Here is a 25,615-nt window from a genome sequence, read left to right on the forward strand (position 1 = left end):
TCGTATACGATCGGTAAGATCGACTCAATAACAAAAGGATCGTGTCAGCAGTGCTGTAAGAATCCGCGAAGTCCTAATAGTCTGGCAACAATCGACAGAATTAATGGTGCGCATGTCACTTTCTCTTTGCTGCTAGCGGGAAAAGGATCGCAAGCAACCAGGTGAGCCCACATTGCATTGCGCTCTAGGACGCGGCGGCTTCCCCATGATCCATTTCACCGGTTTCTGCTCCCCATTCACAAGATCACTTGCCCGCGAGCGCGTCTCTCTTGTGGGGACACTTGAGCCCTTTGAGTGACTCGAGCGTTGGTCCTGAAGCACCGGAGTCGCTACGTCAGTGGCCGCCGCCACGTGTGGCACGCAGTGCGCCTCCCATTGGTCTAAGTGGCGTCGTCCAGTCGTGTCGCCGATACTTGACCGCTTCAACCAGAATCTTATTCACGGGGCAGCCGAGGCAGTGTCCGACGTCATCGAGCCCAGCCTCATTCTCCTCTCTGGCCTCAGGACGTCAGATCGATCACCAAGCAAGTAAACGCTCTCGTTTCCAGCCATGTCCACGGCCTTTTCGTACCAAGACTGCATCGCCCAGGTACGCAGCTCCGAAAGTGCCGAGCTGTTTACCCGCCTAACTCACGCGAACTGCAGGTGGACGAGTATCTTTCATCTGCGTCTGTGAGCGACGACGAGCCCGGGCTGGCGCTGCACTGGGACCAGAACGCGCTCTCGCAGTTCGTGGACGCGGCCAACGCCGTGGACGCCGCCGTGGCCATGCCCGAGTGGCTCACGCAGCCCCGCGGCAGCATCACGCGCGACTCGGTCGTGGACGACATGACGGCGTTCCTGTCCACGAAAGCTGGCGGGCGGTTCGGCCGCGTGCTGCTGGCGCCCAACAGCGTCGTGCAATTCGGCCAGCTTTGCGGCATGTTCGCGTACATGGAGAACGACGCGTTCGTGCGCGCCGCGGCCGAGGCGGCGGGCATCGGCGACGGCGCCACGCTGGCCAAGGTGTTTTGTGTCACCAAGGGCAGCGCCGCGGCCGCCGTGCCCATGGAGTTCCCTCCGCGCGAGAACCAGAGCAAGCGTCTCTTTTCATGAGTCGTCCGAGCTGCTACCGAGCTTCTACTAGTATGATAGTGTTTATCTGTGGTCGCCCCCCTCTCTCGGCCGGAGAAGCGATGGAAGAGAGGGGGAGCGACACACGCCTCCTTGTTCCTAGACCCACTAACATGTAAAGATTCGCCTTCTTCGCCATTCGTGCTCGCCGCCGGCACAGCAAATCCCCGTGCGTCCGCGTGGTCCTGATTTCTGCGCGAGGCCACATTGCGCGCACGACTTGGCGACGGCCTTCCGCACGAGTTCCACTGCCGCGCCCCGAACGCCTTCACTCTGCGTGCAAACGCTGCGAGTCCCATGGAGTCCAATGCGTCCAGCGATGGTTGAAGACGAGAGCAATTTGGAAAGTGCAAGCGAGTGGATGCACCGCCACGTGCCTGGCATCGCTTCGATTCGGAACCATTGCTGCGACCTGTGACTTGCATGGGCGGCCTTGATGAGCTCATGGCTACATGTTGACACGTCAGCGTCACGAACTGAAGCGTTGCTGATGAGTTTGCTGGTCCTTTCGGAGCGAAACTAGGAGATTTCCACTATGTTGCAGACCTGCAGGTGGCGCCGTATTTCCGGCGTAAGCGGGATTTCGAGATGATGGTGCTGGAGAGCAAGCGACACGTCGAGGAACGAGCCGAAGCATTTTCCAACGCTACACGCAGCATTGCTTTTTATGCGCCCGAGATGGATGAGGACGCGGCTGAGAGCTTCTGGGTGCACATGGTGGAGGAGAGATGTCAACGTCGCCGGGCGTGAAGGAGGCGGTGAGAATGCACAGCACTGTCGAGAATGTCGGGCAACGCATGCCCAAAGAGGACTTGTTGTAATTCCTCTCAGCCGCTAAAATACTCCACCAGCACAGCGGCATGGATCTTGGCCAGAGACAGCGTCGTGCATATCCCAATCATTACAGCAACATGAGCTTCATACTTCAAGTAGAATATTTTGCACGACATAAAGCTTGTTGGTATTGCAGCTGAAGAATTGGTACATTGGCAGCTTCCGATATGACAGGGCTGAGGAGGAGAAGTAGGATTGAGGCGCAGTGGGGGCTGCGGCGTCGAGTCTGGCATTGCAGATTAAGATTGCGACGATGCAAAAGGTAGATGACGCAGCAGCAGCGGGGATCAATGGCCAAGGCATGGTCATCAACTCCTCTTGGCGTTTTGATACACATGTCACTAATGGTGCCTCGAATGAATGACTACATAGGTCCCGTTTAATAAACACACCTCTTCGTTTTAATATCCTGATATTTCTGATCAATTATATAAAATAATTCAGTACAAATCCTCTTGCTTATCTTTAATCCCTCCGAAATCGATTCGGTGCCGACCCTGCGCTTATTGAGAGGGACCTCTGTATCGCGAGTTTAGTTGCCCTGGTACAAGTAACATCTGCAGGCATCTTCGTGTTTGTTGCTTGGTCCATGGCGCAATGGTTGGCTCCATGCTGATATCAATTGACCTTCGTGTTTGGAAACAAAGGTAACTGGTGCGAGAACGAATGCTATGCTGGTTGTCGACGTCAAAATTCGTATCAACTGATCTCGCAGCAACGAAAGCAGCAGCGTATCCTTGGGCCAAGGACCTTGGTGACGTTAAGGCCCAGCATGGAGTGTGGGGTGTACTAATCTAGAAGACACCTGCTGGTAAAGTTCAATCTGCCAAGTAGAAACTAGGGCATTGAAGTTCATTTCATTTTTAGGCTCGATCGACAACATCGACATCAACCGAACAATGCTGATGCTGTTGCTGCTCAATGAGAATAGGCAATGTTCTGAGCATTGCTCATGTAGTGGCCTCAGCGTGCGCCTTGCTTGCTACAGTGTGCTCTAAACCAGCTTGCCCCGATTGGAAGCTTCGTTTCCGAAAACTTGCCAAAGCTGGCACTTTCCTCAGTTGTTGGTGTTCGTGTTTACAGATGAGGCTGGCGTAATTGAGTAATGCATGCTAGTGAAGTAAACTAGCTGCGTGCGTGACAGCTTCGGGAGCTGATCCGGCCCCAACGAGAGCAAACTTCACCAGAATCACATGGAGAGATCATGTACCAGCAGTCGTTGAATGAGGCTCATGTAGCTTACATTATAAGTGCTTACTTCCTCACGCTCTGCAAGTCTCTGGGGCTGAGCAACGCTCTGCTTCCTCGCCTGGTTCTACTTGCAGATGTCAAGCCGCCGAACGCCAGCGAAGGTTGTCGACGTTTGCTCTTCCTGCACTTCGAGGTCGGCCGATTATTATCTCGCTAATCGCAGCCGTAAAACAATCATCTGCAGCAGAATGCAGATGGCAGATCTTCGCCAGCATAATAAACAGTTAGGCTCCGTGGAGGACGGAGCTTCGAGGACGGAGCTTCGAGTTGCCTGCACGTCGCCGGTCCTGGTCCTGGCCCTCCGCTCCGCTGTAGCAGCTATTCCCACTCACCCGCTAAAGCCGAGCACTCCATGCACCCGCAATGCACGGACGGGGCGTGTTGAGCGCTGGCTGGAGCAGTCTGTCCACCGGCGTACGCGAAATGTTGCTGCGATCCGTGGCTGTGCTCAACGAAAGCGCGAACACAGCGCTCCCCATGATCTCGCTTTCGACTTGCAGCGAGCTCGTTCCGAGTGGCGTGCGGCTCCACGATTCGCTACAAATCTGCACGCTCCTGCACCTTGCATGGGCTTCCTGTTAGAAAACCAACAGCTTTTGTTGCTTTTCTGGGCGCTGTTGGTTCTCTCTCGCTGTTTAACACCAGCGCCGGCAAAATGCAGCCACTTTGGCTCGCATGCATGGGCCGCTCCGAGTACTCGGCCGACTCGACCGCTTTTTTCCGAGCCCCACGCTTAGGACAGCCCACGACGGCCCCGAAGCAGCCAGCGCCTCTGCAATGAGCCCAGTGAGCCCAGCAATCGCCCGATCGCTGCTGCTGCGCTGGACGTAGGCGGGACCTCGTGGGGGAAGAAAATGATACTGCGGCCACCGTCGGGACGGCAACCGGCAACAACCCGAGCGCATCCTGGCCAAAGTCCGTTGAAGGCGGCAGAAAAACACGCGCTACACTCGAAACCGTTATGTGGCTTGAGCTCCCCAAAAAAGCTGAGGCTGCCGTTAGCTCCCGTTGTCAAACCAGCACTTGGTCGGCATCTTCGAAGCCGCCATTCTGCCTTTTGCCCTGTGGCCGCCACCTCCTCCTTCGACTCTCACCTGCCATGGGCTCCTCCGTCTCCAAAGTGCTGCACCACAAAGCGGCGGCCTACGCGGGCAAGAAAAAAGCTCCGACTTTGACCAAGCAGTCCCCCATCGACATCGTGGAGGACCCGACCACCCAATTGGTGACGCTGAGCGCGGCCGACAACTCGCTGCAGCTCGGACCTGCGTTGGCCGAGATGCAGCTCGTGCACGGGGGCGACAACTTTCAAGTGAACTGGAGCGACCACGAGCGCAACTTCCTCGTGCTCAATGGCAAAAAGTACTTCACGGTGCAGTTTCACTTCCACGCCCCGAGTGAGCACACGGTGGACGGCAACGCGCGCGCCATGGAGCTGCACTTGGTGCACCAGTCCGCGGACGGCGATCTCGCAGTCGTTGGGGTTTTCTTCCGGGAGGGAGACGAGAACGCCTTCCTGGCCCAATTCTGGGACGAGATCAGCACTTTGAAACGCGACAAACATGACCACGTTGCACTGGGCAAGATCGCCGGTGGCGACGAGCTTAACGCTCTGCTGGACGGCAAGATCTTCCGCTACTCGGGCTCATTGACGACGCCCCCGTACACGGAAGGGGTCGAGTGGATCGTCGTGAGTGACATGTTGGAGGCGTCTCCGGAGCAGCTCGAGCTGTACCGGAAGTTCCTCCCGAGGCCCAACGCTCGCGACACGCAGAAGCTCCACGGCCGCAATGTGGCGCTGTGCCAGTGCTCGAACGCGACCCCCATCGGCGCCTAAGAAGCGAGTTTTGTGGACCCCCATTGTATTTCGTTACGACAACGTACCAAGAGTGAGAAAAGTTAAACCATTTTGCAAGTACATGTATACCATTACGATCGTAAACTTGCTGTCCTTTACTGCAGCAGGAGTTTTTGCTGGGGTCGTGGGTCGCCGCTCACAATCGCCCGGAAGAGATGTGCCAGGGCCTGCATTTCGTCCTCGCGACCACGAGCGACTGTCCCAGTTGTGCCGTTGCAGGTGAACGGAGGCCGCATGTGCACTGCCAGGATACGGACTTCGGGTGACGGGCGGCGTGTTGTTGGTCTCCGCATGGACGATGTAGTCGGTTTCGACGCTAGCGACAGCATCGTCCCCATGTCGACAGGGTATCGATCGAGGTGTCGGGAACCCGCACGAAGTAGAAATGACGGAAGGGATCACATGTGCGTGGTGCGAAAGCTTCCAGAGCGGCATAGCGGCGTCCCCTTCGGCGAACGGTGCATGCTGTCGACATGGGTTTTAGTCCCGCGTCGACAGGAAGAGATCCGGTCATTAGTATTGAGCAACGTCCAGCGAGCTGATCCACGGCCCAATGCACAGGCTTTGCCGTTGACGGCGAGCTCCAGACCCTCCGAGACGCCGTAACTTACGACCCGTAAGTTCCTGGCTCCACGCTTTGCCAGATTCGCTGAAGTGCATCCGCGATGCCAATCCCAAGATCGCTTGCCCGCCTCAAGCTGAGCTGCCTGGAAGTCCTGCTCGCTCAAACGTCACCTCATTGAGATGTTCCAGTTTAATCACTAAGAATCACACTTCAAATGAACGAGCGGCGGAGACTCGACGACCGTCAAGGGTCGGTACAGTGGGGATGTGAACGCTCAGCGACAGCCATTGAGCAGCGAAGATCGTCCTTGCAGCGGTGCAATGGGAGGTGTGAAGTTAGTGTTGTTGTTGGGACTGTTGTCCTTTGCTGCGGTGCAGTCGGTGCCTTGGTGGGGTGACATCGGAGCTGCCCACGGAGCGAGAGCCATTCCGCTTTCGCTGGCTGACGTGTCGAGACAATTCGGACGTCGCGAGTCCGAGCGCAACGAACCGAGCGGGTTCCCGTGGCGCTCGTTGGCGGAGGATGGCGACGACACACTTTATCTGCGCTCAAGCAAACTGCCTCCGTTCGATGTGCTGGACACGGATCAGGACGACGCCGTCAGCCTCGACGAGTGGAAAGGATACGTACACAAGCTACTGGACAAGACGATGAGCATCATCAGCAGAGGAACCGATACCGTGTCGGTGACGTACTTACTGGACATTGCCAAGTTCCACTACGACAACCTCGGCGCCTGCATTGAAGCGAATCTGCTAGAGGTATCCGGATACGGCCGTGTGTTTTTGCTGTAGACACTGAAAGCTAACAAGATTTACTGCGTCTTTGCCAGATGAGCAGCACCAACTTCACCGAGATCGCGACGGAGCTCGAGCGCTGCTGCTACGTCAAGTTCCGCTACTCGCTGTTTGCCGGTCCGCCTCCGTTCGAACTGGTCGCCAACTCTGCCCCGACCATTTCAGCGCACGACATGGAGATGTGGCTCACCATGCAAATTGGCATCGCGCGTCACGATCTCGCCGAGAAGCGAGTGCTCAAACCCACGGAGAATGACGAGCTGCACCTGGAGCAGCTCGTGGCTTGCGCGCACAAGAAGCTCGGTCCTTGGGTACGATCCAAGCTCATAGTAACATGCGAACCAGTCCTAACTCCCGCTCTTTTCACAGGACGAGACGAGGCTGAATCGCGACCAGTTCTACGACGCACTCATGGAAATCGTCGGCAGCGTCTAGTGCTACACAACACAAGAATTGCGTACCAGCAGCCAATTGACTCGAAACAGACGTACTTGATGTCGACCTACCTGTTGGCAACCCCTCGTCTACAGCAGCAGGAAACAGGGAACAAGAGACGCGTGTGGCTGGTTCATCATCGATGAGTTAGCAGCATTTAATCCTATCCGGTACTTGTCCAGGGTCGCGCTTTACGGACCAGCGGGTTGCGGTCTGGGGAACCCGTCATTGTTGTTGCGTCCACGGCCGCCACCATTGCCGCGGCCTCCGTTCCAGTTGCCATTGCGGTATCCGCCACGTCGTCCTCGTCCGCGTCCGCGGAAGTTGCGGCGGTTGTTGAGCCCCACGGCTCCGAACGTCTCCGTGTTGAGCTTGCGCTCCTCCGCGCCGCTCATCCTCGCGCGCTGTCCTTCCAGACGGTCGAGAGCGTCGCATGAGATGGTGTCAAAGAACGACGACTTCTGGTACGACCCCTTGGACTCCTGGTTGGTGCTCTCCTCCAGTTTGGAGAACTCCTCCTGCTTGTCAAAGTCCCCCAGTCTCTCAGCAAAGTTGAACTCCCCAGAGGCGGCATCCGGTCCGACGCCCGCAACCTCTGCACCTCCAGGGACACGACGCTCCTTGCGCTTAAGCAAGTGGCCGCCCATGCCCGGGATCGTCCTATTACCTCCTCCCTGACGCCTCTGATTCTGATGCTGTATCTGAGGTTGCACCTGGGGCTGCACCTGAGGCTGCACCTGAGGCTGCACCTGAGGCTGCACCTGAGGCTGCACCTGAGGCTGCACCTGAGGCTGCACCTGAGTCTGAGACTGATCCTGCTTCTGGGCACTGGACACCGAGCCTGGCGTTAAAAGCGTCGGCTTGGGGGCTGCAGCTGGGGCTGGAGGTGCTCCTGACGGAAGTGGCGGCTGCGGCGGCTGTGGCGGCTGTGGAGCGGCCTCACACACGTGCAGGTCCTTGATCTCAGCGGCCTTGAAGGTTGCGTACTGCAGCACGTGGGGGGACGGCGGCACGTGCTCGGGGCGTCTCCCTTCAGTGCCGAACGACCGGACGCTCTGCAGGGCCACTGTGCTCTGGCGCGTGTCGATGTTGAACAGGAACCCTTCGTAGCGGATGTCCGTCTTGGAGACGAGCGAGATGCGGGAGCCCAGGTACGGGATGCCGTCCTGCGGCTTGTCCTGGCCTGCGGGCTGCTGCATCGTGCTTAGCGAATAGTTGAATGACGGAGGGGAGGTTTTGGATCGCAGGATGTTGCAGGAAGGTAACTGATGTGGTGGATGTAATGTTGGTGTGGTATACCTGCAACGAAAGTTGCTTGAATGTTGAAGTTGAAGTTACCAGTCGTCTGAGTTGTTGCTGCTGGACTGGTGCGAGTCGCTGTCTGAGTCGTAGGCGATTACGGCGCTGCGCTCGAGGATGCGCGCGATGGAGTCTGCGAACGGGGATTGACGCGTCTGCAGTGGCGGGCGACGGGGCTCCACGGGACGCAAGTGGCGACTCTGTTTCTGCAGGATTTGCTGGAGCAGAGCAGTTTGGTGCTGGACGGGGGCGTCGCGTTGAGGTTCACGCTTCTTAACTCTGCGGAGAGATTTCCCCAGTTGGATTTCCTCCAAGAAATTTGATGGATGAGGGTCGGAGGGTGGAGGCGGAGGCGGAGGCTGGTCGAGCTCTTCCATTGGAGGGGGAGGCGGGGGAATCTCTTCATCCTCCTCTTCGTAGGCATCGTAGTAGGCGTCAGACTTGCTCTGTTCGTCCAGTTCAGGAGGAGGCAGAGGTGGGGGAGGTGGGGGCAGGTTGTGGCTCGCTGATGGGTCGTAGTAGTACGACAACCCATGGTCTGTGAACTCGTCGGGACAGGTTGAGTCTGGTAGTGGGGGTGGAGGGGGTGGGATACCGTTCACGAACTCGTCATCTCGTTGCATCTCCATCGTAATCTCGTCGTCGTCCATTTCCTGCATGAAGGCGCCGCCCAGATTCGCCGGTGGATCAGGGGGAGACAGCACAGTAAGCTGCTCGTTACTGAGAGATTGGTGGCGAGTATGGCCTAACTTGTCCGGACTGTTTGGTAGCGGTGGCGGTGGCGGAGGAGGGGGAAACGCTGTCTGCTGACGTTCCTCAGCACGCGTCGGACTTTGCGTGATTGAAGCGAGACTCTGGTGGGCCTTCTTGCGTAGATCTCGCAGGCTAGGACTCCGGACACTTGACTGCGGTTGTTTCATCAACTCCTTCCCCTCGCCAGTGCCATAGATTTCTCTCCACGACCTGATCTTGAGGAACTTGACCTTCTGCTCGGCATCGTCGGTGCTTGCAGAACTCTTCGAGTCATCAGTGCTCGTCGTTTGCTGCTGCTGGTCAAGTTCCCTGGATTTACGGAGATTTTGCCGTTCGCGACGACGCTCTTCCTTGATCTCCAACGTTCGCTGATGTCTACCTTCCTCTTTCTTCAGCCATTCTTCCATGAAAAAGCCTGGATTGCTGTACTTCTTCCTCGAGATCGATGAGGTATGCGAACGTGAGCCTTGTTCAGAGCTGTCAACCTGATTCCCTGCAGTATCGCGCTGCTCAGTGTCGTAAAAGCTGTCCAGCTATCAAAACCGTCAGATTCGAGAGCCTACGACTAGCGTCACAGCGTTTGAAAGCATTAAGCTCGTACCAGTTCCAATGGCGGGATGCCTTCGCATCGCTCATAAACTTCGACGACCGTGGGAGGTCGATTCAAGTTGTTATTTGTGCCAATAGATGAGGACACGCTGGTAGTCTGGATGCAAAGCACGCGATCGCTCTCTTCTTGGGATGGCAGCAAGAGCAACAGGTCGGCTGCCGATTTTTTGCCGTTTTGCTGTCGAATTTGACTATCGACAACGTCTGCAAGGACGTCCACACGCTGATGAAGCTTCGTCATGCGATCCTGCACTTCAGCAGTCTCATTCTTGAGCTCTTGAAGAATATCTAAAGCGTGAGAAGCGACACTAGCTGGGGAAGTGCACGGGTGAATAAAGTAGTTAGTTCCCAAGCTAGATCCATGCTACGAAAGACTTGAAGTACCGACCAATTTGCCCTAGAACTCCCGTGATGCTTGAAAACAGCAAGAGCAACGTCAGATAAGGATCACTGTCCATGACGGTACATGCCAACGCTCTTTACCTCGTAGCACGAGCTTGGCGTAGAACATCTTCGGGTGCTCTCACACGCCCTTGTCCAGACGAATCAGTGCTACCACCAGGATCACTCGTTCCTGTCAATGAAGGAACATTCCGTGTGATCATATCTTCATTCAAGGTGAGCTTTAGGGCTACGAGTGTTAGCGACCCTTGGCTTTTTGGATATGAATGGAGGATCGATGCTTGATAGTAGTCAAGTGTATTCGCATTTGTCACCACGAAAAGCTCCTTGTGGCTTACATGATGGTTAGATCATCGTCGAAGTAAATGTGCAGTGTTGGCATGAACTGCTGCTCGTCCATGTCGAAGCGTTCAAATATCGGCGACTCGTCTGGGATGCCGTTCTCGTCCAGCGTGCGCTGCATATGCAAAGGCACGAACTCGTCGTCTTCCAGGTGCTTCCACGTGTAGCTCCCAGCGTGGGCATTGAGTCGCAGATAACGCGTTTGAATCTCGGCGAGGGTCTCTTCGCAGCACACTTCCAGCGAGTGTCGTTGTTGAGTCAGCACATTGACGACCTCCAGCCAGCGAGCCTTCTTCGTTAGTCGTCCGACAATGTATTGAGAGTCGCGCCACCACGGCAATAGATCCGCTGTTCGCCACTGAGCAGTAGGATCGGGCGGTGGCACGTGAAGAAAGCGTCCATACGGTAGGAATGGCACAGACAGGTTTCTCTCCGGGTCTACGTGGTATTTCACCTGGAAAGAATTGAAACAAATCGTTAGTCGGGTTGCCAGCATGAAAACGTCCCTATTCGACTAGGATATTACGTCTTCTGTGTCCGGGTCAAACCAATGAGAGAGATCTTCGCCAGAATGACGGATGAGCGGCTGAACGAGTGCACCTGCCCGTGACACGTAAGGAAGTTAGAACTGTGACTTCTCAGTTAGTGCACGATTTACACAAACCCACCAGAGTTCTCTTCAATCAGCGGGGAGAGATCCAACACACGGTGGTTGATTGTCACCCAGCAGTCCTAAAGCCACAGAAGCACAAGACTTGTCAGTCGTGAAAGGTTCACCACCATTAGCAGAGCTAGAAGACACCTTGGCTAAGTTGTGGGTCGCCACCTCACGCGGCGTGAAGTATCGAAGCCGGCCCTGCTTCGCATCGGAATCGCCAACCTTCGTCTCCGTCATGAATGTGCGTAAAGACTATTTGAAGCCCCGTGGCGAAAGAGTCGCTATCTTTGCGGGTGTAGCCATCTGTTGCGTAACGACACGGCATCGTCGCATGCAGGACAAACTTCTAAAGTACTTGCAAACGATATCTGTAGCTTCTGATGATCAAAAGATCAAAGCAATTTATCATCCTTGGCAATGGATAGTATTCCTGTATACCGAAGAGTGAATTGTCGACACAATCTCAACATCGCTTGGTCGAATCGTTTTAACCGCGCGCGAACGGGGTCAGGTTGCCTAAATAATGGAGCTCATGCCTACAAACACGAAAACAATAGCGCAGGTTTCTCCTCGGACACAGCGTACTATAATGCACCAGAAAAATATGCAAGATAGAGATCGTCTACAGGAAAAGGTGACCTTGAATAGCAGGAGCATGGGTTTCCAAACAAAAGCCAGTTGGAACGATGGAGAGAAGCCCAAAGTTCTCTGCAAGAGAATGAGGAGGGCTTGTATGCGCTCGATCCCAGCGTAAATCAAGATTTTCGCCACCGAGTTAATTAGTTTGGTTTAGATAGTTGTCATTGACGCCGTGCACGGGTAGCTACCGCAGGGAGGCGGAAAAGCACAACAAGGTAAGTTACATGTACAGCGCGTCCAGTATTATTATCATAAACTCGATATACTCGGCCCGTGCTGTAGAACATGCTCAGAATCAGTGATAGGAAAAATGCTGGTCTCATACTCCGGAAAAATATTGCAACTCCATTGCTAGAGTGCACAATGGAGTGACATAATAGGCTTCTTGATGCACAGGACCTAGAATGCTGTGCTCAAATCGGCTTACAGGGTCAACTGCGATTTCGATTGCTTCAATCTCTAAAATCAAACAACCGCTTGATAATAAAAAACGTAATTTAAATTCCTTTCTTTCCGAACAGCAGTTACAGGGTTATATACGGTCATGATTGTAGCGGATCCCTGGTACGGACTAATATCAGCGTACAGACAACGACGAAAAAATCCGACCGACATAAAAAACCTGGCATTTAACACTGGCACCACGCTCCCTCCATATTAAATCAATCCTGATTTCAACCAATCCGATCGCATTTTAGAATTGTTTTAGCCAATAGGTTACCAAAATAAAATGAATGGCTCGCAGATAAAACGCCCCAGGTGTGACGGGAGTCACACAGCACCTTGTGCTTGAGGAAGTGCTAGGAGTATACCAACTCCAAGTGAACGGCAATTCACTAGTTCCCGGTATTGGGGAACGGTTGGCATAAAAAACAACATAGATTGTAGACTGATATATTCGTAGTTAGCTACCTAGAAATCGTCCTGCAATACAATTCCTAAGTCAACTATAGTTTCTCTTATATGTTGTATGTATGGGTGGCTGTGGGCCAGCATCCACGTGTCAGTGGTGTTGGGTACACCGTGTACCCAACTCGGAAGAGTGACGGGCACTCTTAATGTAATCCCGTTACACAAGGGCTGTTGCTAATTCTCCGACTCAGTCTACGCTACGAACCGCATCGAACGAAGCCACAGTATCAAGACAATGCGTGAGGCGTTAACACTGCTGGAGTGCGTTGGTGTCAAGGCTGCCTCGCAGCAACTCAATTTCGTCCGTGGGACGATCTACGATTAGGAGAAGCAGAAGAATGCAATTTTCATCTTCAGGGCACATGCTTCGTTGAGGACGATGAAAGGTCAAGGGTGCAAGGACATTTTTTCTGGCGTCACTGACCTAGTGACGTACATGAAGGACGTTCGCCGCGACGAAGCCGTAAGTTACGCTTTTAGTCATGCTGTTGTTTTGTAGTGTCACGAAGATTTAGCCAATTCTAATTTTACGGTTCCGTGCCTTTTATATTTAAAACGCATAGGTTTTATCTACGGCTGGAATGATCGAGTTCATGTGAGAAATTCGCCCAGGCTGGATGAAATCCTATTTTGACGGTAAGGACGAAGGTGAAGCTGCGCTCGAGCGTACGGTTCAGCGCATCACCGATCGGTAATATTTGATGATAATTTATAATGCTTTTTTTTAACTTAAAAACATGTTATTGCTTTTTTCTGCTTGAAATAGCCACGGGTTCTCCTCTCAGAAGCCCCCAGCCGCCAAAACGTCGTACGTCTGACCTAGAGGAAACGCGGGCAATGGTTGCCCTAGATTTTTCTGCCCAACATGAAGCCTTTGATAGAGATGGCGGTTTAATGTTAACGAAGCTGTGATAGTGTTCAACATGCCACCGATCAAGGCTTGGCTGCGATAGACCAGAATGATTTGACGCGCATTTTGGGTGCAAACAAGCACGCCGGCCGCATGACAGCAGAGCTGACTGTACGCGACGATGTTAAGCATTAATATTTGTGATATTATGGATTGTTTTATTAATATGTGTGCTGTTACCGATTTTTTAATTAATTTTTAATTGGTTCTATGATTATAGGAAAGAAAATGCCGATTCACTTCAGCATATGCGGTGATCTGGGTGGACAAATCGAGCAAAATGAACTCGAGGAGTATTTCGATGGACACTTCTACGCTGTACAAGAGAATGCATGGATGGATAGCTCGGTATGGAAATACTATGTTGAAAACTGATAAAATTTAAAATAGACGCACCAGCTGTCCTTCTTGTTGACAATTTCGAATGTCACGTATCGGAAGAAGGACAGCGGCTTGTGGCCGAAGAAGCCAACGCTACGGTGGTTCCATTACCCCCAAACAGCATCGCTGTTTGTCAACCACTAGATGTGGGGGCAATGGCACCACTTAAAGCTATAATTATAAGCAGCAGGAATCTACGGGCGGGAGGAATTGCTAAGGAAAAACGCATCCGTGATATCCAGTCTACCATTGCTGCTTGGGACACCTTAACAGAAGCGACAATAATTCGTAGCTTCCAAAAGGCTATTCGTAAGTATCCGGAGGTAACAGTTTGAAATACAGTCTTTTTCTGTTCATTCATCTGTTATTTGGATTTGATTTTACAAATCATTTTTTTTACTAATCAAATGCACTGTCGTATTTTTTTTGTCGGGATTGGTGATTTCTGTGACGGGGGTCACACGCACCTTAGCCTTAGAGGAAGCGTTAACGCGCTAACCACAAACAGACGCCTGGCGTCTCTGTTGTAAGCTTGCCTTCCAGTCGTTTCCGGGTACCGAGTACCAAACGACTTGTGAACTTCCAGGTTAGAGTTAAACTGTCTGTATTAATCTCCCTTGTAAGGTCCTAACTACTGTAAACTAGCTGCATACTGAACTCCTGTCTAAACTGATGATCTTCCAAATGGGTGGCCCCCATTTGATCCGCTACGGTAAGTCCGACTCCGTATCTAGTGTGATGTACACCATCGTACTTAACGTGCTGCAGAGTGCCACACTCCAACTCGTGTGAAGTACGTACTCGTACTTAAGGTGACCAGTGTGGACCACACCGAAGAACAATGGGTCTCCCCTATTACAAGTTCTTTTGCTCGGCAACGGTGTAGGCCAGCGTGGCCCCATTACAATTTCTATTTTAGTATGGAAGTTGGCTTTCAGTGGTGTCGGATTTCTCCGTCGTTGTCTGTACAGCACGTGAAACCTCGCAAGGTCGTAACTAACGACTAGACGATGCATGAGAGGATGACGACATCTCGAGTATTGTATACTGCATAGTAAGGAAGCATATAGGAAAGACGAAACTAACAGAAACCACTGTAGCTAGCGCAGCAGTGGATGCATTGAATACCAGAATTCATTTCACTTTCAAGCAAGGACCCGGATTCTCAACCTGCAAGCATTCAGGGTCGGACGAGACAACAATGATTTTGGATTTGTGCAGAAGAAATTTCGTCGGCGAGATGCAAGGTGATATCAAAACTATACTACAGTACTCGGGCAGCTTCAATGACAAGATAGATAATTTACGAAACGAGGCCAGACACTTCGGGCAGCTCGTCGAAAGTGACAATCTGGATTCCGACAATAGTGTGCATTTTATAGAGAATAGGCTCACTCATCATGAGCGAACGATGCAACCTTATCATTCGCTTCATGACTGAAAGCGCCTTCAACGCTATGGGTGCAGGGCTGCCGTTTATGGCATGATTATTTATTGCCAACAGCGGCGAAAGACAAATAATGCAGTGTAACTAAGTGAAGCCTCTGTATACATAATAACATGCTGAACCAGCAAAACATTTTGTTATGACATAATGATTGCCAGTTGCACTTGCTTATCTGTGGAGACTGTCTACTGTGCGTACGTTATCGATCGGATTGGTTGTAGGAAACTTGGACTTGGTAGAGAAAAAGGAAAAGGAGAAGTGATCACTGTCTTTAGGCCGGCCGGTCACCTAAGGCTGCATGAGCTCGTACAGCTCGTTCTCGTACGCTAGGTCCTATTTGTAGCCGTCAGCCGAGACCTCTGGTGCGCGCGAGTGCAGCATCCCAGCTTCACTTCCGACATACGTCCCATTAGCTAGCATTTTGGCGCAGGAACAAGATTTGTAACAAGGTAATCGGGTGGAGGCTGTTGCGCTCGTGAACGAACGTCGTTCGGGCAATGGTGAAGAATCTCTCCACGATATTTGATGTAGGCGGGATGCTGGGGAGCAGGACATACTGTTACTTTTCTTGGACGAGGTGTCGGTGGTTTTGGAGGTGCTCCACAAAGGACCCGTGCTCCTTACCGTCCGAAGGAGGCTCTGGCGTCTCGCCAACAATAAATGACCGCAGCACTGCTTTTTCCGCACGTATCAATCAAGCGGTTTTTTTTCCACGAAGGACACGAACGCAGACAGACTCGAAGTCCGGGCTGTGGAAGATGTCGGCGCTTGGCCCTGCATATACACCGATTAGATTATTCGTTGCACAACCAAAGCAAACGTGCCAAGATACGCAGTGTACTGCACTTTGATGGCAAGAAGGCCGTTAAACCACTCACGTACGTCCAGAAGGTCAACCTGGCTTCCCTGGAGAGCCTTCGACACTGATTCCACGTCCTTGAGTGCTTTTAAGAGTGTGCGCAGGCGACGTCTGCAGGCTGGGGTAGGAAGAAGGTCAACAATATCTTCGTCCTCGTTGCTGAGGTGCTCTGGCAGATTGAAGTATCAATGCAACATTTGAAAGTTGAGCACAGCTAAGTTGAGCCTTTGCGAAGCACATCCAACCAACGGAACACCGACGATAGCGAGGCGTCTGGCGACGCTGCAGTTGTCACCTACAATAAATACACACAGGTCCAGCTGCTTGCCGAAATCACGGGGCAGCATGTTGGCTAGAAAATATCTGTGTGCAACAGCAGAAAGGTCGCCATCAGGGCCATTCAAGAGAGGGTCAAGCATGGCAAGGGGGTATTTGCCTTGCCATTTAACTCATAATAGTGATATAGTGCTCGGACATATGGGTCCACCCATCAAGGATGAGCCCAAAACGTTCCGACATCTCAGAGACAATCGATCTCTCCACTTCCAGCGCGACCCCCTCCAATGTGGTCCGTAGCGTTTCGATGTAAATGAGATCCAGTGTCGTGTAGCTAGTTGCAAAGCATTAAGTACAAATCATTAATAATCAATGACATATATCTGATCGAGTAGTTGTATAACCTGCAAATAATGTGCCGTCTGAACACGCGATTCCCACAAAACATGATCGGCAGGTTGCTCGAGATGATCCAAAACAACCATCCGTAGATATGTTGTGCGGACCATCGCACGTAGTTCAGCAGGGATCTCGTCTCAGCCGTTGTGGCTTCGAGCATCTCTGCCTCGAAGTTGGGATACTCCTGCCGGACATGCTGCATTAGATTCGAAAGCCCGTTGCGGCGTATCTGCTTTCTAACCGTGCCGCAGCGACAGCGAAAATACTCGCGAATAACGTCATCTGTAACGGGGTTACACGTACCCGTTAGTGTATCGTACACGAATAGTGTGTTTCATACAAATGGTGTGCACACCCAAGTTGGTGTGTGTACACGAGACTTAGGTTGGTGGCCTCACAGCCACCCGTCATGCATATTACTAGGCTCCACTATGGTAGATAGTGAGTGTTATACATTTACCCCACTGGCGGCCTTGCCGCGAATAACAACAATAAAAATCAGTTCACGTTTTGAAGTCTAGTGTCTATTAGCCTTATTTAAGGTATTAATAACTCTAGGAGTCTGTAGATCGCATATCTACAGACTGTACTTGGTTCTGGTATAGAACCTAGGATTACAACCGAACTAAGACTCTGAGAGTCTACGTCTTCCTCTGACGCAAGCTACGGCAGCCCCGCTGCACTTGGTAGCACTCGTAATCAATCCTACACCTGAGTCTTACGACTCTCCCTGCGTGAGGATGGAGCAATTTGCCCACTTACCCCCGAACCAACAGGACGGGCTTAAAAAGCTGATGTCCTTGTTGGGCCCGGAAGGGGTGGCTTATCTTGCTTCGCAAGGCCCCGACGCGATTAATGCGCGTCTGGAGGCGTTCTCGAGTTATGAGAATGCTCTGTTGGAACATCTACAACAGAAGATGACGGCTGTGACAGCGTCTACGACGCCCAAGCCAGCATCGGATGGAGCTCCACGAGCTAAGCCGCTCATGGTGAGCGTGAAGACCTTTGAGGGCAAGGAAGGAGAGAATCTCCTGCTCTGGATTAGAGAGGTCGAGATGGCCATGGCGTCCGCCATACTCCAGACGGAGCAACAGCGCGTGGCGCTGGCCGTGCCCAAGCTGGGTGGCCGGGCCCGGGAGTGGGCCCTAACGTGTGGCACGTCGGTGGACAGCGCGTTCCCATCCTGGGACCAGCTGAAGCTTCAGCTGTCGCGAGTGTTCTCGCCGCCTGACCAGGCCTATCGCGTGCGATCACGCTTCCTGGCTACCCGCCAAGGAAAGAAGGAGTTGGTGGACTTCGTCCAAGCGTTACGAACTCTTATTGCCGGTATGGCTGCGGACCCTCTTCCGGAGGCGGTCGCGGTGACCATCTTCATGGAAAGCCTCCGCACTGGCGTGGCCAGAACGGAAGTATTCCGAGTTCACCCCACCTTTTTTTTGAAGAGGCAGTGAGCGTGGCGTTGAACGCCGAGTTCAACTTTAGGTCGGACCGAGCCGGGTGGGGAACGTCGCAGACGAACTCATCCGGAGCCGCCGGCTCCTCGGGTGGACCCGAGCCGATGGATCTCAGCCATGCTGAAGACGAAGAAGCTGAGCTTCTTGCTGCCGAGCAGCGCATCGGCATCCGCCAGTGCTTTGTGTGTGGGAGCACGCAGCACCTGCGACCAGGTTGTCCACTGCGTAAGCAGCGCCAGGCTCCGGCGAGCCGAAGCCCTGCTTCTTACCAGAAACCTGGTTCGTGGCGGGGAAACGTCAACGCTTAGTAGGCACGGGGCGGCCTACTGGGGAAGAACTAAGTTCTGTTGAGCCTCAGCAAGGAGGTCAGCAGGGCTTAGCCCCGAAGAGCACCGTGCTCTTTAACACGGAACGTGTATGCAAGCCGGGCTTGCTGGTCGTTGAAGCGACCGTGAAGGGCTTTGATAAGCCGTGAACGATATTGATCGATTCGGGAGCGTCGGGCAATTATGCTTGACGCTCCACGATGGAAGGTAGTCGGCAGTATGCCGAGGCGCTGGTAGCGCGTACGAGTGATATTATCACTGTCCGTCTCGCGACGGGAACCCGTGTTACGGTGCCCAAGGTTCCTGTGAACCTTGGCGTGAAGTTTCTGGACTTCGATAGCGTTGAACGCTGACTGGTCCTTGACCTGGATTCGAGATATGATCTCATACTGGGCATGGCATGGCTGGAACGCCATGAGCCATGTATTGATTGGAGGTCTAAGACCTTAGGCGCTACGCGGTTGCCTCCTGGTGAAGCTTTGGCGAGTCATGAACCCACCTCTGCTAGGAAGCAAAAGCGCTATTGGCGCGAGCACTGGACCGAGACGGTCAACGTGCTAGACATCGGCGTGTCGGAGTTGATTGACACTCATGATGTCGTAGACAAGAGTCCCGAAGGGGCTGTACGTGGAGCGGCACGTAATCCGCTGAGCGGGACTCGTTGTGATAACGAGCCATCGCTGCAGGCCGCTGATGGCATGGTCGGCAGAAAGCCGAGGCATCGTGAGCATAGCCCTGATGATGCGCGTGGAGCGGCACGTTATCCGCTGAGCGGTGAGCGCCGCGATGGCGGAGAATCGCTGCGTGCCAACGATGGCGCGGTCGGCCACGAGCCGAGGCATCCTAGGCCCAGCCCTAACGATGCGTGTGGAGTGGCACATAACCCACTGGGTGGGGACTGCGAGCTATGCAGCTCCTCGCCGGATGTCGAGTTTGACGTCGACGCTCCGATGAAGCAACAAGAGGTGGAAACACCTGAGGACACCTTTGGTGTGAATATGCAGGCCTCCCCTGTTAGAGGGTGCTGCGTGTGCATGTGCGTGTGTGCACCAGGTGTGGGTGCAAGGCGTGTGTGCGTGCGCGTGCCTCTACGCGTGTGCGGGGGGATTTGTGGCGGCGTCAAGTGCTCATGATGAGACGCGCAGGTTGCGTGCGCGTGAGAACAAGCGTGTGGGAGCGTGTCCAAGTGCTCAAGCGGCGTGGACATGCGTGTGGGTGCATAGTAGGAGATACATATGTAGGAGTAGGGTGTGCGTGACTTTGGTCATGCAGTATGGTGTAGTGGGTTAAGTGCCGGGTCTTTGATCCGAAGGGTGTGGGTTCGAGTCCCCACATGGACGTTTTTCTTTTTGCCGACAAGAGAGCGTAGGAGGCAGGCTAGCAGCTAAAACTCACTCAATCAATCTCACTTTTGGTTTTGCAATCTCGGCCCGAAGCCGTCTTCTAAGCTTTCAACTCTCCGCAGCTCGTAGCCCAACTTCCTTTTGGTTATGAGCCCAAGTACCGACACCAAGTTCAAGGTCGAGCCTTTCGACGGCTCGAACTACTCGCTGTGGAGCTACAAGATGAAGATGTACCTGATGTCCAAGGGATTGTGGGAAGCTGTCTCCGGGGAAGCCGGATCGACGGCGAAGGAGCAACAAGCGCACGCGGCGATTGTGCTCAACCTAAACGACTCGCAGTTGATGCACGTGGTGACGTCCACGACTGCGAAGGAGGCGTGGGACACGTTGAAGAAGTTCCACAAGACTCAAGACATGGCGAACCGGCTGTGGCTCAAGGAAAAGTTCTCGGCGTTCAAGTTCACGGCGTCCTCCGTCGGCAAGCACGTGACGGAGTTGGAGAAGCTCGTGATGGAGATGAAGAACGCGGGGTGTGAGCCAACTGAGGAAGACGTCTGCGCGACGATGCTGCGGAGTCTGCCATCGAGCTACGAGGCTCTGGTTCAAGCGTTTCGCATGTCAGTGAGTGAGTTCAAGCTTGCAGACCTGGTGAGCAAGCTGATTGCGGAAGAAGTGCGTCAGAAGGACTCGAACCGCATCGAAGAGGCGACTGCGCTTCTTGCCGGCAAGGGCAATGGGAAGCAGCAGCAGAAGAAGAAGAACCCACGCGGGATGCGCAAGAAGGGGCCCTTCGGGAAGTGTTTCAACTGTGGCAAGCCTGGCCACTATGCGAGGGATTGCCGTTCCGAGGCAAGTCCCGATGAAGATGTCCAAGACCAGTCGAACGTTGCGTTCCACGCGACGGAAGCTTTTGCTAGCGAGTGCTGGGTGATGGACAGCGGTGCTTCGGCACACATGTGCAAGACACGCGACGCGTTTCAAGAGTACTCGGGTGTAAAGACTGCGCGCACCATATCGAGCGCAAAGAACAGCGCGAGCTTGAAGATTCTCGGGGTTGGAACAGTTGTTCTGCGTGTCTGGACTGGTAGTGCGTGGATAAACGCGCGACTGGAAAACACACTGCACGTTCAAGATTTGAACAAGAACCTGTTCTCTCTCACGGCTGCAACGGCACGCGGCATGACCGTGACTATGGACAGCGAGCAGTGCGTTGTGAAACGCGGCGGCCAAGTGGTGGCGACGGGCAGGAAGCAAGGCAAGCTGATGTTCCTCAACATTGAGGGCGGCGACGAGTGCCATGCGGCTGAAGACAATATGGATTTGTGGCACCGGCGACTCGGCCACGCGTCTTTCGGCACGCTGAACTCCATGATCAAGGACGGGAAACTCAAGGGTGCGCTGGCAGAGCCTGGAACCGTGTGTGGCGTGTGTGCGACTGCGAAGCAGGCACGCAAGCCTTTCAAGTCGACCAAGGAGGGACTCGAAGCCAGGGAGAGCGCACGCAAGGACACCACTGTGTGCTCTGATGTGTTGGGGCCCGTCACTCCTGCATCCAAGTCGGGCTACAAGTACATTGTGAGCTTCATCATGATGAAGAGTCGCTTTGTGACAATCTACCCATTGCGCAAGAAGAGCGAAGTGTGTGAGGCGTTCAAGAAGTTTCTCAAGGAGGCAGAAACAAGTGCGGGCATCAAGGTCAAGGTGCTACGCAGTGACAACGGCGGTGAATACTGCAACGCGGGGATGGTGGCTCTGTGCGACGAGAAGACCATCAAGCAAGAGTTCACGGTGCCTTACAACCCGCAACAGAACGGCATGGCAGAGCGGATGAACCGTACGCTGGTCGAAATGACACGCTGCATGCTGGAGGAGAGCGGGATGGACAAGTCGTACTGGTGCGAGGCCATCATGACAGCTGCAGACATTCGGAACGTGTTGCCTAACACGTCAAGCCCACACGCAAGCCCATTCCAGCTGGTTTTCAAGAGGGCGCCACGTCTGGAGCACATGCGCGTTTTTGGGACCGAGTGCTACGCCCATGTGACCAAGCAGAAACGCAAAAAGCTAGACAACTCGGGGATCAAGTGCGTGTTTCTCGGCTACGCCAAGCAACACAAAGCATATCGACTCCTGGACCCCAGCGACGGATCGATCGTGATTTCAAGGAGTGTGGCGTTTGCTGAAGCGCCACCGGTCACAATGGCGAAGACGCGCAACCAGGAGGTGATCGACATCATCGACAACGATGAAGAAGAGGAGCGCACCGAAGAACCCAGTGTTGACGACGGTTTCAGCACGCCCCCGACACGCCCACTCCACGAACCCGAGGAGCACAGCGGTCCGACCGGATCTGTGCCAACGCGTGGCTCTAGCACGCCAGGGAGAGACGGCGAAGAGGAGTGGATGGTGCGTCCGGCACGCAAAAGGCGTGGAGTCGTGCGCTACCAAGACGAATTTCCCGGGACTCGAAGGGGTGAGTTCAACCTGGACGACTACGAGGCTGAGTTCGATTCCCTCTACTGCTTCCTCACCGAAGACGACGACGGTGAGCGCGCGGTGTCGTACGATGAAGTCATGCGGAGCAAGTACAAGGACGAATGGCTGCGCGCCATGGAAAGCGAAATGAAGTCGCTTGAGGATCACCGCACCTGGAAGTTGGTGGACATGCCGTCAGACAAGAAGGCGATCGGGTGCAAGTGGGTGTTCCGTATCAAGCGTGACCCGAGCGGGAAGATCATCAAGTTCAAGGCTCGTCTTGTGGCGAAGGGCTTCACGCAACGTCCAGGGGTCGACTACACGGAGACTTTCGCTCCTGTAGCACGCAAAGAGTCCATCAACACGGCGGTGGCGATTGCAGCAGAGGAAGACATGGAGGCTGAAAATGTGGATGTGGACACCGCGTTTCTCTACGGCGACGTTGAAGAGGAGCTCTATATGGACCAGCCGGACGGATTTGAAGACCAAGTCAACCCAACCAAGAAGTGCCTGTTGATGCAAGCGCTTTACGGCACGAAGCAAGCGGCACGCCAATGGAACAGCAAGCTGAACAAGCACCTGGAGGGCCAAGGTTTCCATCGGTCAGCGGCGGATCCGTGTGTGTATGTTCGGCGTTCGGACTCGAAGTTCAGCATCATTATCGTCTACGTGGACGACCTCATGATCTTCAGCAGGACGAAAGCGGAGATCGGTGAGATCAAGAAGGCGCTGAAGCGCGAGTTCAGCATCAAGGAGCTCGGTGAGCTGAAGTACTGTCTCGGCATCGAGATCCACCGCAACCGCGACGACAAGACCATCGTCATGAATCAGCGAGCGTATATTCAACGACTCGCGGAGAAGTTCGGCGTGGAAAAGTGCAAGGCAGTGCACACACCAGCGGACAGCAACTCGAAGCTGGTGAAGCCGTCAGAAGACGAAGATTTCGTGCCCAGGTACCCGTATCGCGAGTTGGTGGGGGCTTTGATGTACCTCGCAACTTGTACGCGCCCGGACATTGCTCAAGCTGTGGGTGAAGTGGCCAAGTTTTGCGAGCGGTACAACAAGTCTCACTGGGTGGCTGCGAAGCGGATTTTGAAGTACTTGAAGACCACTCAGGATCTGGGACTCGTGTTCAACGGCGGGACTAAGGGAGAGCTGATCGGCTACGCGGATGCGAACTGGGCAGGTGATTTGGACACCCGGCGCTCGACTACTGGCTACGTGTTCTTCCTGAACGGGAGTGCAATTTCGTGGAAGTCGAAGCGGCAACCGACAGTGGCAACCTCGAGCACGGAGGCAGAGTACATGGCACTGTACAACGCCACTCAAGAGGCAGTGTGGCTGCGTCAGCTACTACTGGACGTGGGGTGTGAGTGTGTGGGTGCGACTACCATTTTTCAGGACAACCAAGGTTGCATTGCGCTGGCCAAGAACCCAGCGTACCACTCACGCACCAAGCACATCGACTTGAAGTATCACTTCTTGCGCGAGAAGGTGGAAGACAAGGTCATCGTGCTCGAGTACAAGCCGACAGACGAGATGATCGCAGACGGGTTTACCAAGGCACTGGCACGACCCAAGCACCGCCAGTTTCTCGTCGGACTCGGCATGGACGCCTAAGACGCCAAGCACAGCGCATCAAGGGAGAGTGTTAGAGGGTGCTGCGTGTGCATGTGCGTGTGTGCACCAGGTGTGGGTGCAAGGCGTGTGTGCGTGCGCGTGCCTCTACGCGTGTGCGGGGGGATTTGTGGCGGCGTCAAGTGCTCATGATGAGACGCGCAGGTTGCGTGCGCGTGAGAACAAGCGTGTGGGAGCGTGTCCAAGTGCTCAAGCGGCGTGGACATGCGTGTGGGTGCATAGTAGGAGATACATATGTAGGAGTAGGGTGTGCGTGACTTTGGTCATGCAGTATGGTGTAGTGGGTTAAGTGCCGGATCTTTGATCCGAAGGGTGTGGGTTCGAGTCCCCACATGGACGTTTTTCTTTTTGCCGACAAGAGAGCGTAGGAGGCAGGCTAGCAGCTAAAACTCACTCAATCAATCTCACTTTTGGTTTTGCAATCTCGGCCCGAAGCCGTCTTCTAAGCTTTCAACTCTCCGCAGCTCGTAGCCCAACTTCCTTTTTCCCCGAGGCGTATGGTCTCCGCGAGGAGACGGCAGCGACGCCGTGTGGCAGCTGCGAGACGCAAAGCGTCTGTTATGACACAGCAAGTGTCGGGGGTGGTGGATAGCGAACAGCTATATACACTCGTTAATGGAGTGACCGGCGAGGTCGCTGGCGACGTCAGCCTTGAGGCTGTTCCCGCCGCAGATGCTCTGCTAGAGCTGGACGAAATGTCAATTGCCGAGTTCGGCGAGGCCTTAAAGGCGGGCGAATTAGCCGAGGTCGCTTTTATACGACCTGAAGATGAGTTAAACTCGTCGTCCCTTATGGACGAAACAGTCCTGGAGGACACGAAGCAGGCGCTTAGTGCGCGTAGTGGATCGGCGATCCTGAAGGATCCTTCAGATCCGTACTATCCCTTGGTTAAGGAATACCAAGATGTCGTTTCCAACGATCCGCCTTCTGGCCTACCTCCAGATCGAGGCGTGCGTCATGAGATTGACCTGGTCCCTGGAACCAAATACTGCGTAACAAGGCAGTGGCCCTTGCCAAGGGAGCAGTGTGACGTCATTGACGCGTTCTTCCGTGCGAAACACGAGGCGGGCATGGTGCGCGAGAGCAAGTCTCCGCACTCGACGCCGACATTCTGTGTCAGAAAGTCAAACGGCAAGTGGCGCATTGTCCACGCTTTCAATAAGCTCAATGCCGCCACCATTCCGGCGCAGACGCCTATTCCTAGGAAGGATGTTCTCCAGAACAACATGGTTGGATGCACAGCATACAGTGCGCTCGACTTAGTCGATGGTTATTACCAGTTGCTCATGCGTGCGAGCGACATTCCGCTGACAGCGGTCAGCACCCCGAGCGGGATGCTCTGGGAGTGGTTGGTGATGCCCCAGGGGCTGTCGAACGCGCCCGCGACGTTCAATCGTCTAGTGACGCAGCTCTTCCGGCCCCATCGGGCGTATGCACAGACATACTTCGACGACATTTTCGTCCACAATCGTGCCGAGCACGGGAAGTCAGATGTGGACAACCACATAGACCATTTGCGAGCGGTGCTCGAGTGCATGCGCACTAATAATTTGTACGCTAACGCATCCAAATGCATCTTCGGTGCTGAAGAGATCCCCTTCTTAGGGTGCTTCATCGGGAAGCGCGGCCTTCGAGCGGATCCC

General features: G+C 54.0%; 5 protein-coding genes across 5 annotated transcripts; 3 read left to right on the plus strand and 2 right to left on the minus strand.

Moving 5' to 3' along the window:
• Positions 1–550: 550 nt before the first annotated feature.
• On the plus strand, positions 551–1,095 carry KRP23_4833 (uncharacterized protein; the record flags this gene model as incomplete). The annotated part of the gene is made up of 2 exons (XM_067889838.1): positions 551–589; positions 646–1,095. The coding sequence occupies 2 exons, from the start codon at positions 551–553 to the stop codon at positions 1,093–1,095; spliced, it is 489 nt and encodes a 162-aa protein (XP_067746435.1).
• Positions 1,096–4,297: 3,202 nt separating this feature from the next.
• KRP23_4834 (Alpha carbonic anhydrase 3) lies at positions 4,298–5,032 on the plus strand (the record flags this gene model as incomplete). Its single annotated transcript, XM_067889839.1, has 1 exon — positions 4,298–5,032. One exon carries the CDS (start codon positions 4,298–4,300, stop codon positions 5,030–5,032), a length of 735 nt encoding a protein of 244 aa, XP_067746436.1.
• Positions 5,033–5,938: 906 nt separating this feature from the next.
• On the plus strand, positions 5,939–6,850 carry KRP23_4835 (uncharacterized protein; the record flags this gene model as incomplete). Its single annotated transcript, XM_067889840.1, has 3 exons — positions 5,939–6,379; positions 6,451–6,726; positions 6,785–6,850. The coding sequence occupies 3 exons, from the start codon at positions 5,939–5,941 to the stop codon at positions 6,848–6,850; spliced, it is 783 nt and encodes a 260-aa protein (XP_067746437.1).
• A 191-nt stretch (positions 6,851–7,041) lies between these two features.
• KRP23_4836 (Protein LSM14-like protein A) lies at positions 7,042–8,049 on the minus strand (the record flags this gene model as incomplete). Its single annotated transcript, XM_067889841.1, has 1 exon — positions 7,042–8,049. One exon carries the CDS (start codon positions 8,047–8,049, stop codon positions 7,042–7,044), a length of 1,008 nt encoding a protein of 335 aa, XP_067746438.1.
• A 135-nt stretch (positions 8,050–8,184) lies between these two features.
• Positions 8,185–11,150, minus strand: KRP23_4837 (Cytochrome b5 domain-containing protein 1; the record flags this gene model as incomplete). Its single annotated transcript, XM_067889842.1, has 8 exons — positions 8,185–9,435; positions 9,504–9,823; positions 9,900–9,925; positions 9,995–10,063; positions 10,252–10,709; positions 10,782–10,855; positions 10,924–10,987; positions 11,058–11,150. The coding sequence occupies 8 exons, from the start codon at positions 11,148–11,150 to the stop codon at positions 8,185–8,187; spliced, it is 2,355 nt and encodes a 784-aa protein (XP_067746439.1).
• Between the last annotated feature and the right edge of the window lie 14,465 nt (positions 11,151–25,615).

This window comes from Phytophthora ramorum, assembly GCF_020800215.1.
Source record: "Phytophthora ramorum isolate Pr-102 chromosome Unknown Phyram_PR-102_s0004, whole genome shotgun sequence".
NCBI classification, from domain to species: Eukaryota; Oomycota; class Peronosporomycetes; order Peronosporales; family Peronosporaceae; genus Phytophthora; species Phytophthora ramorum.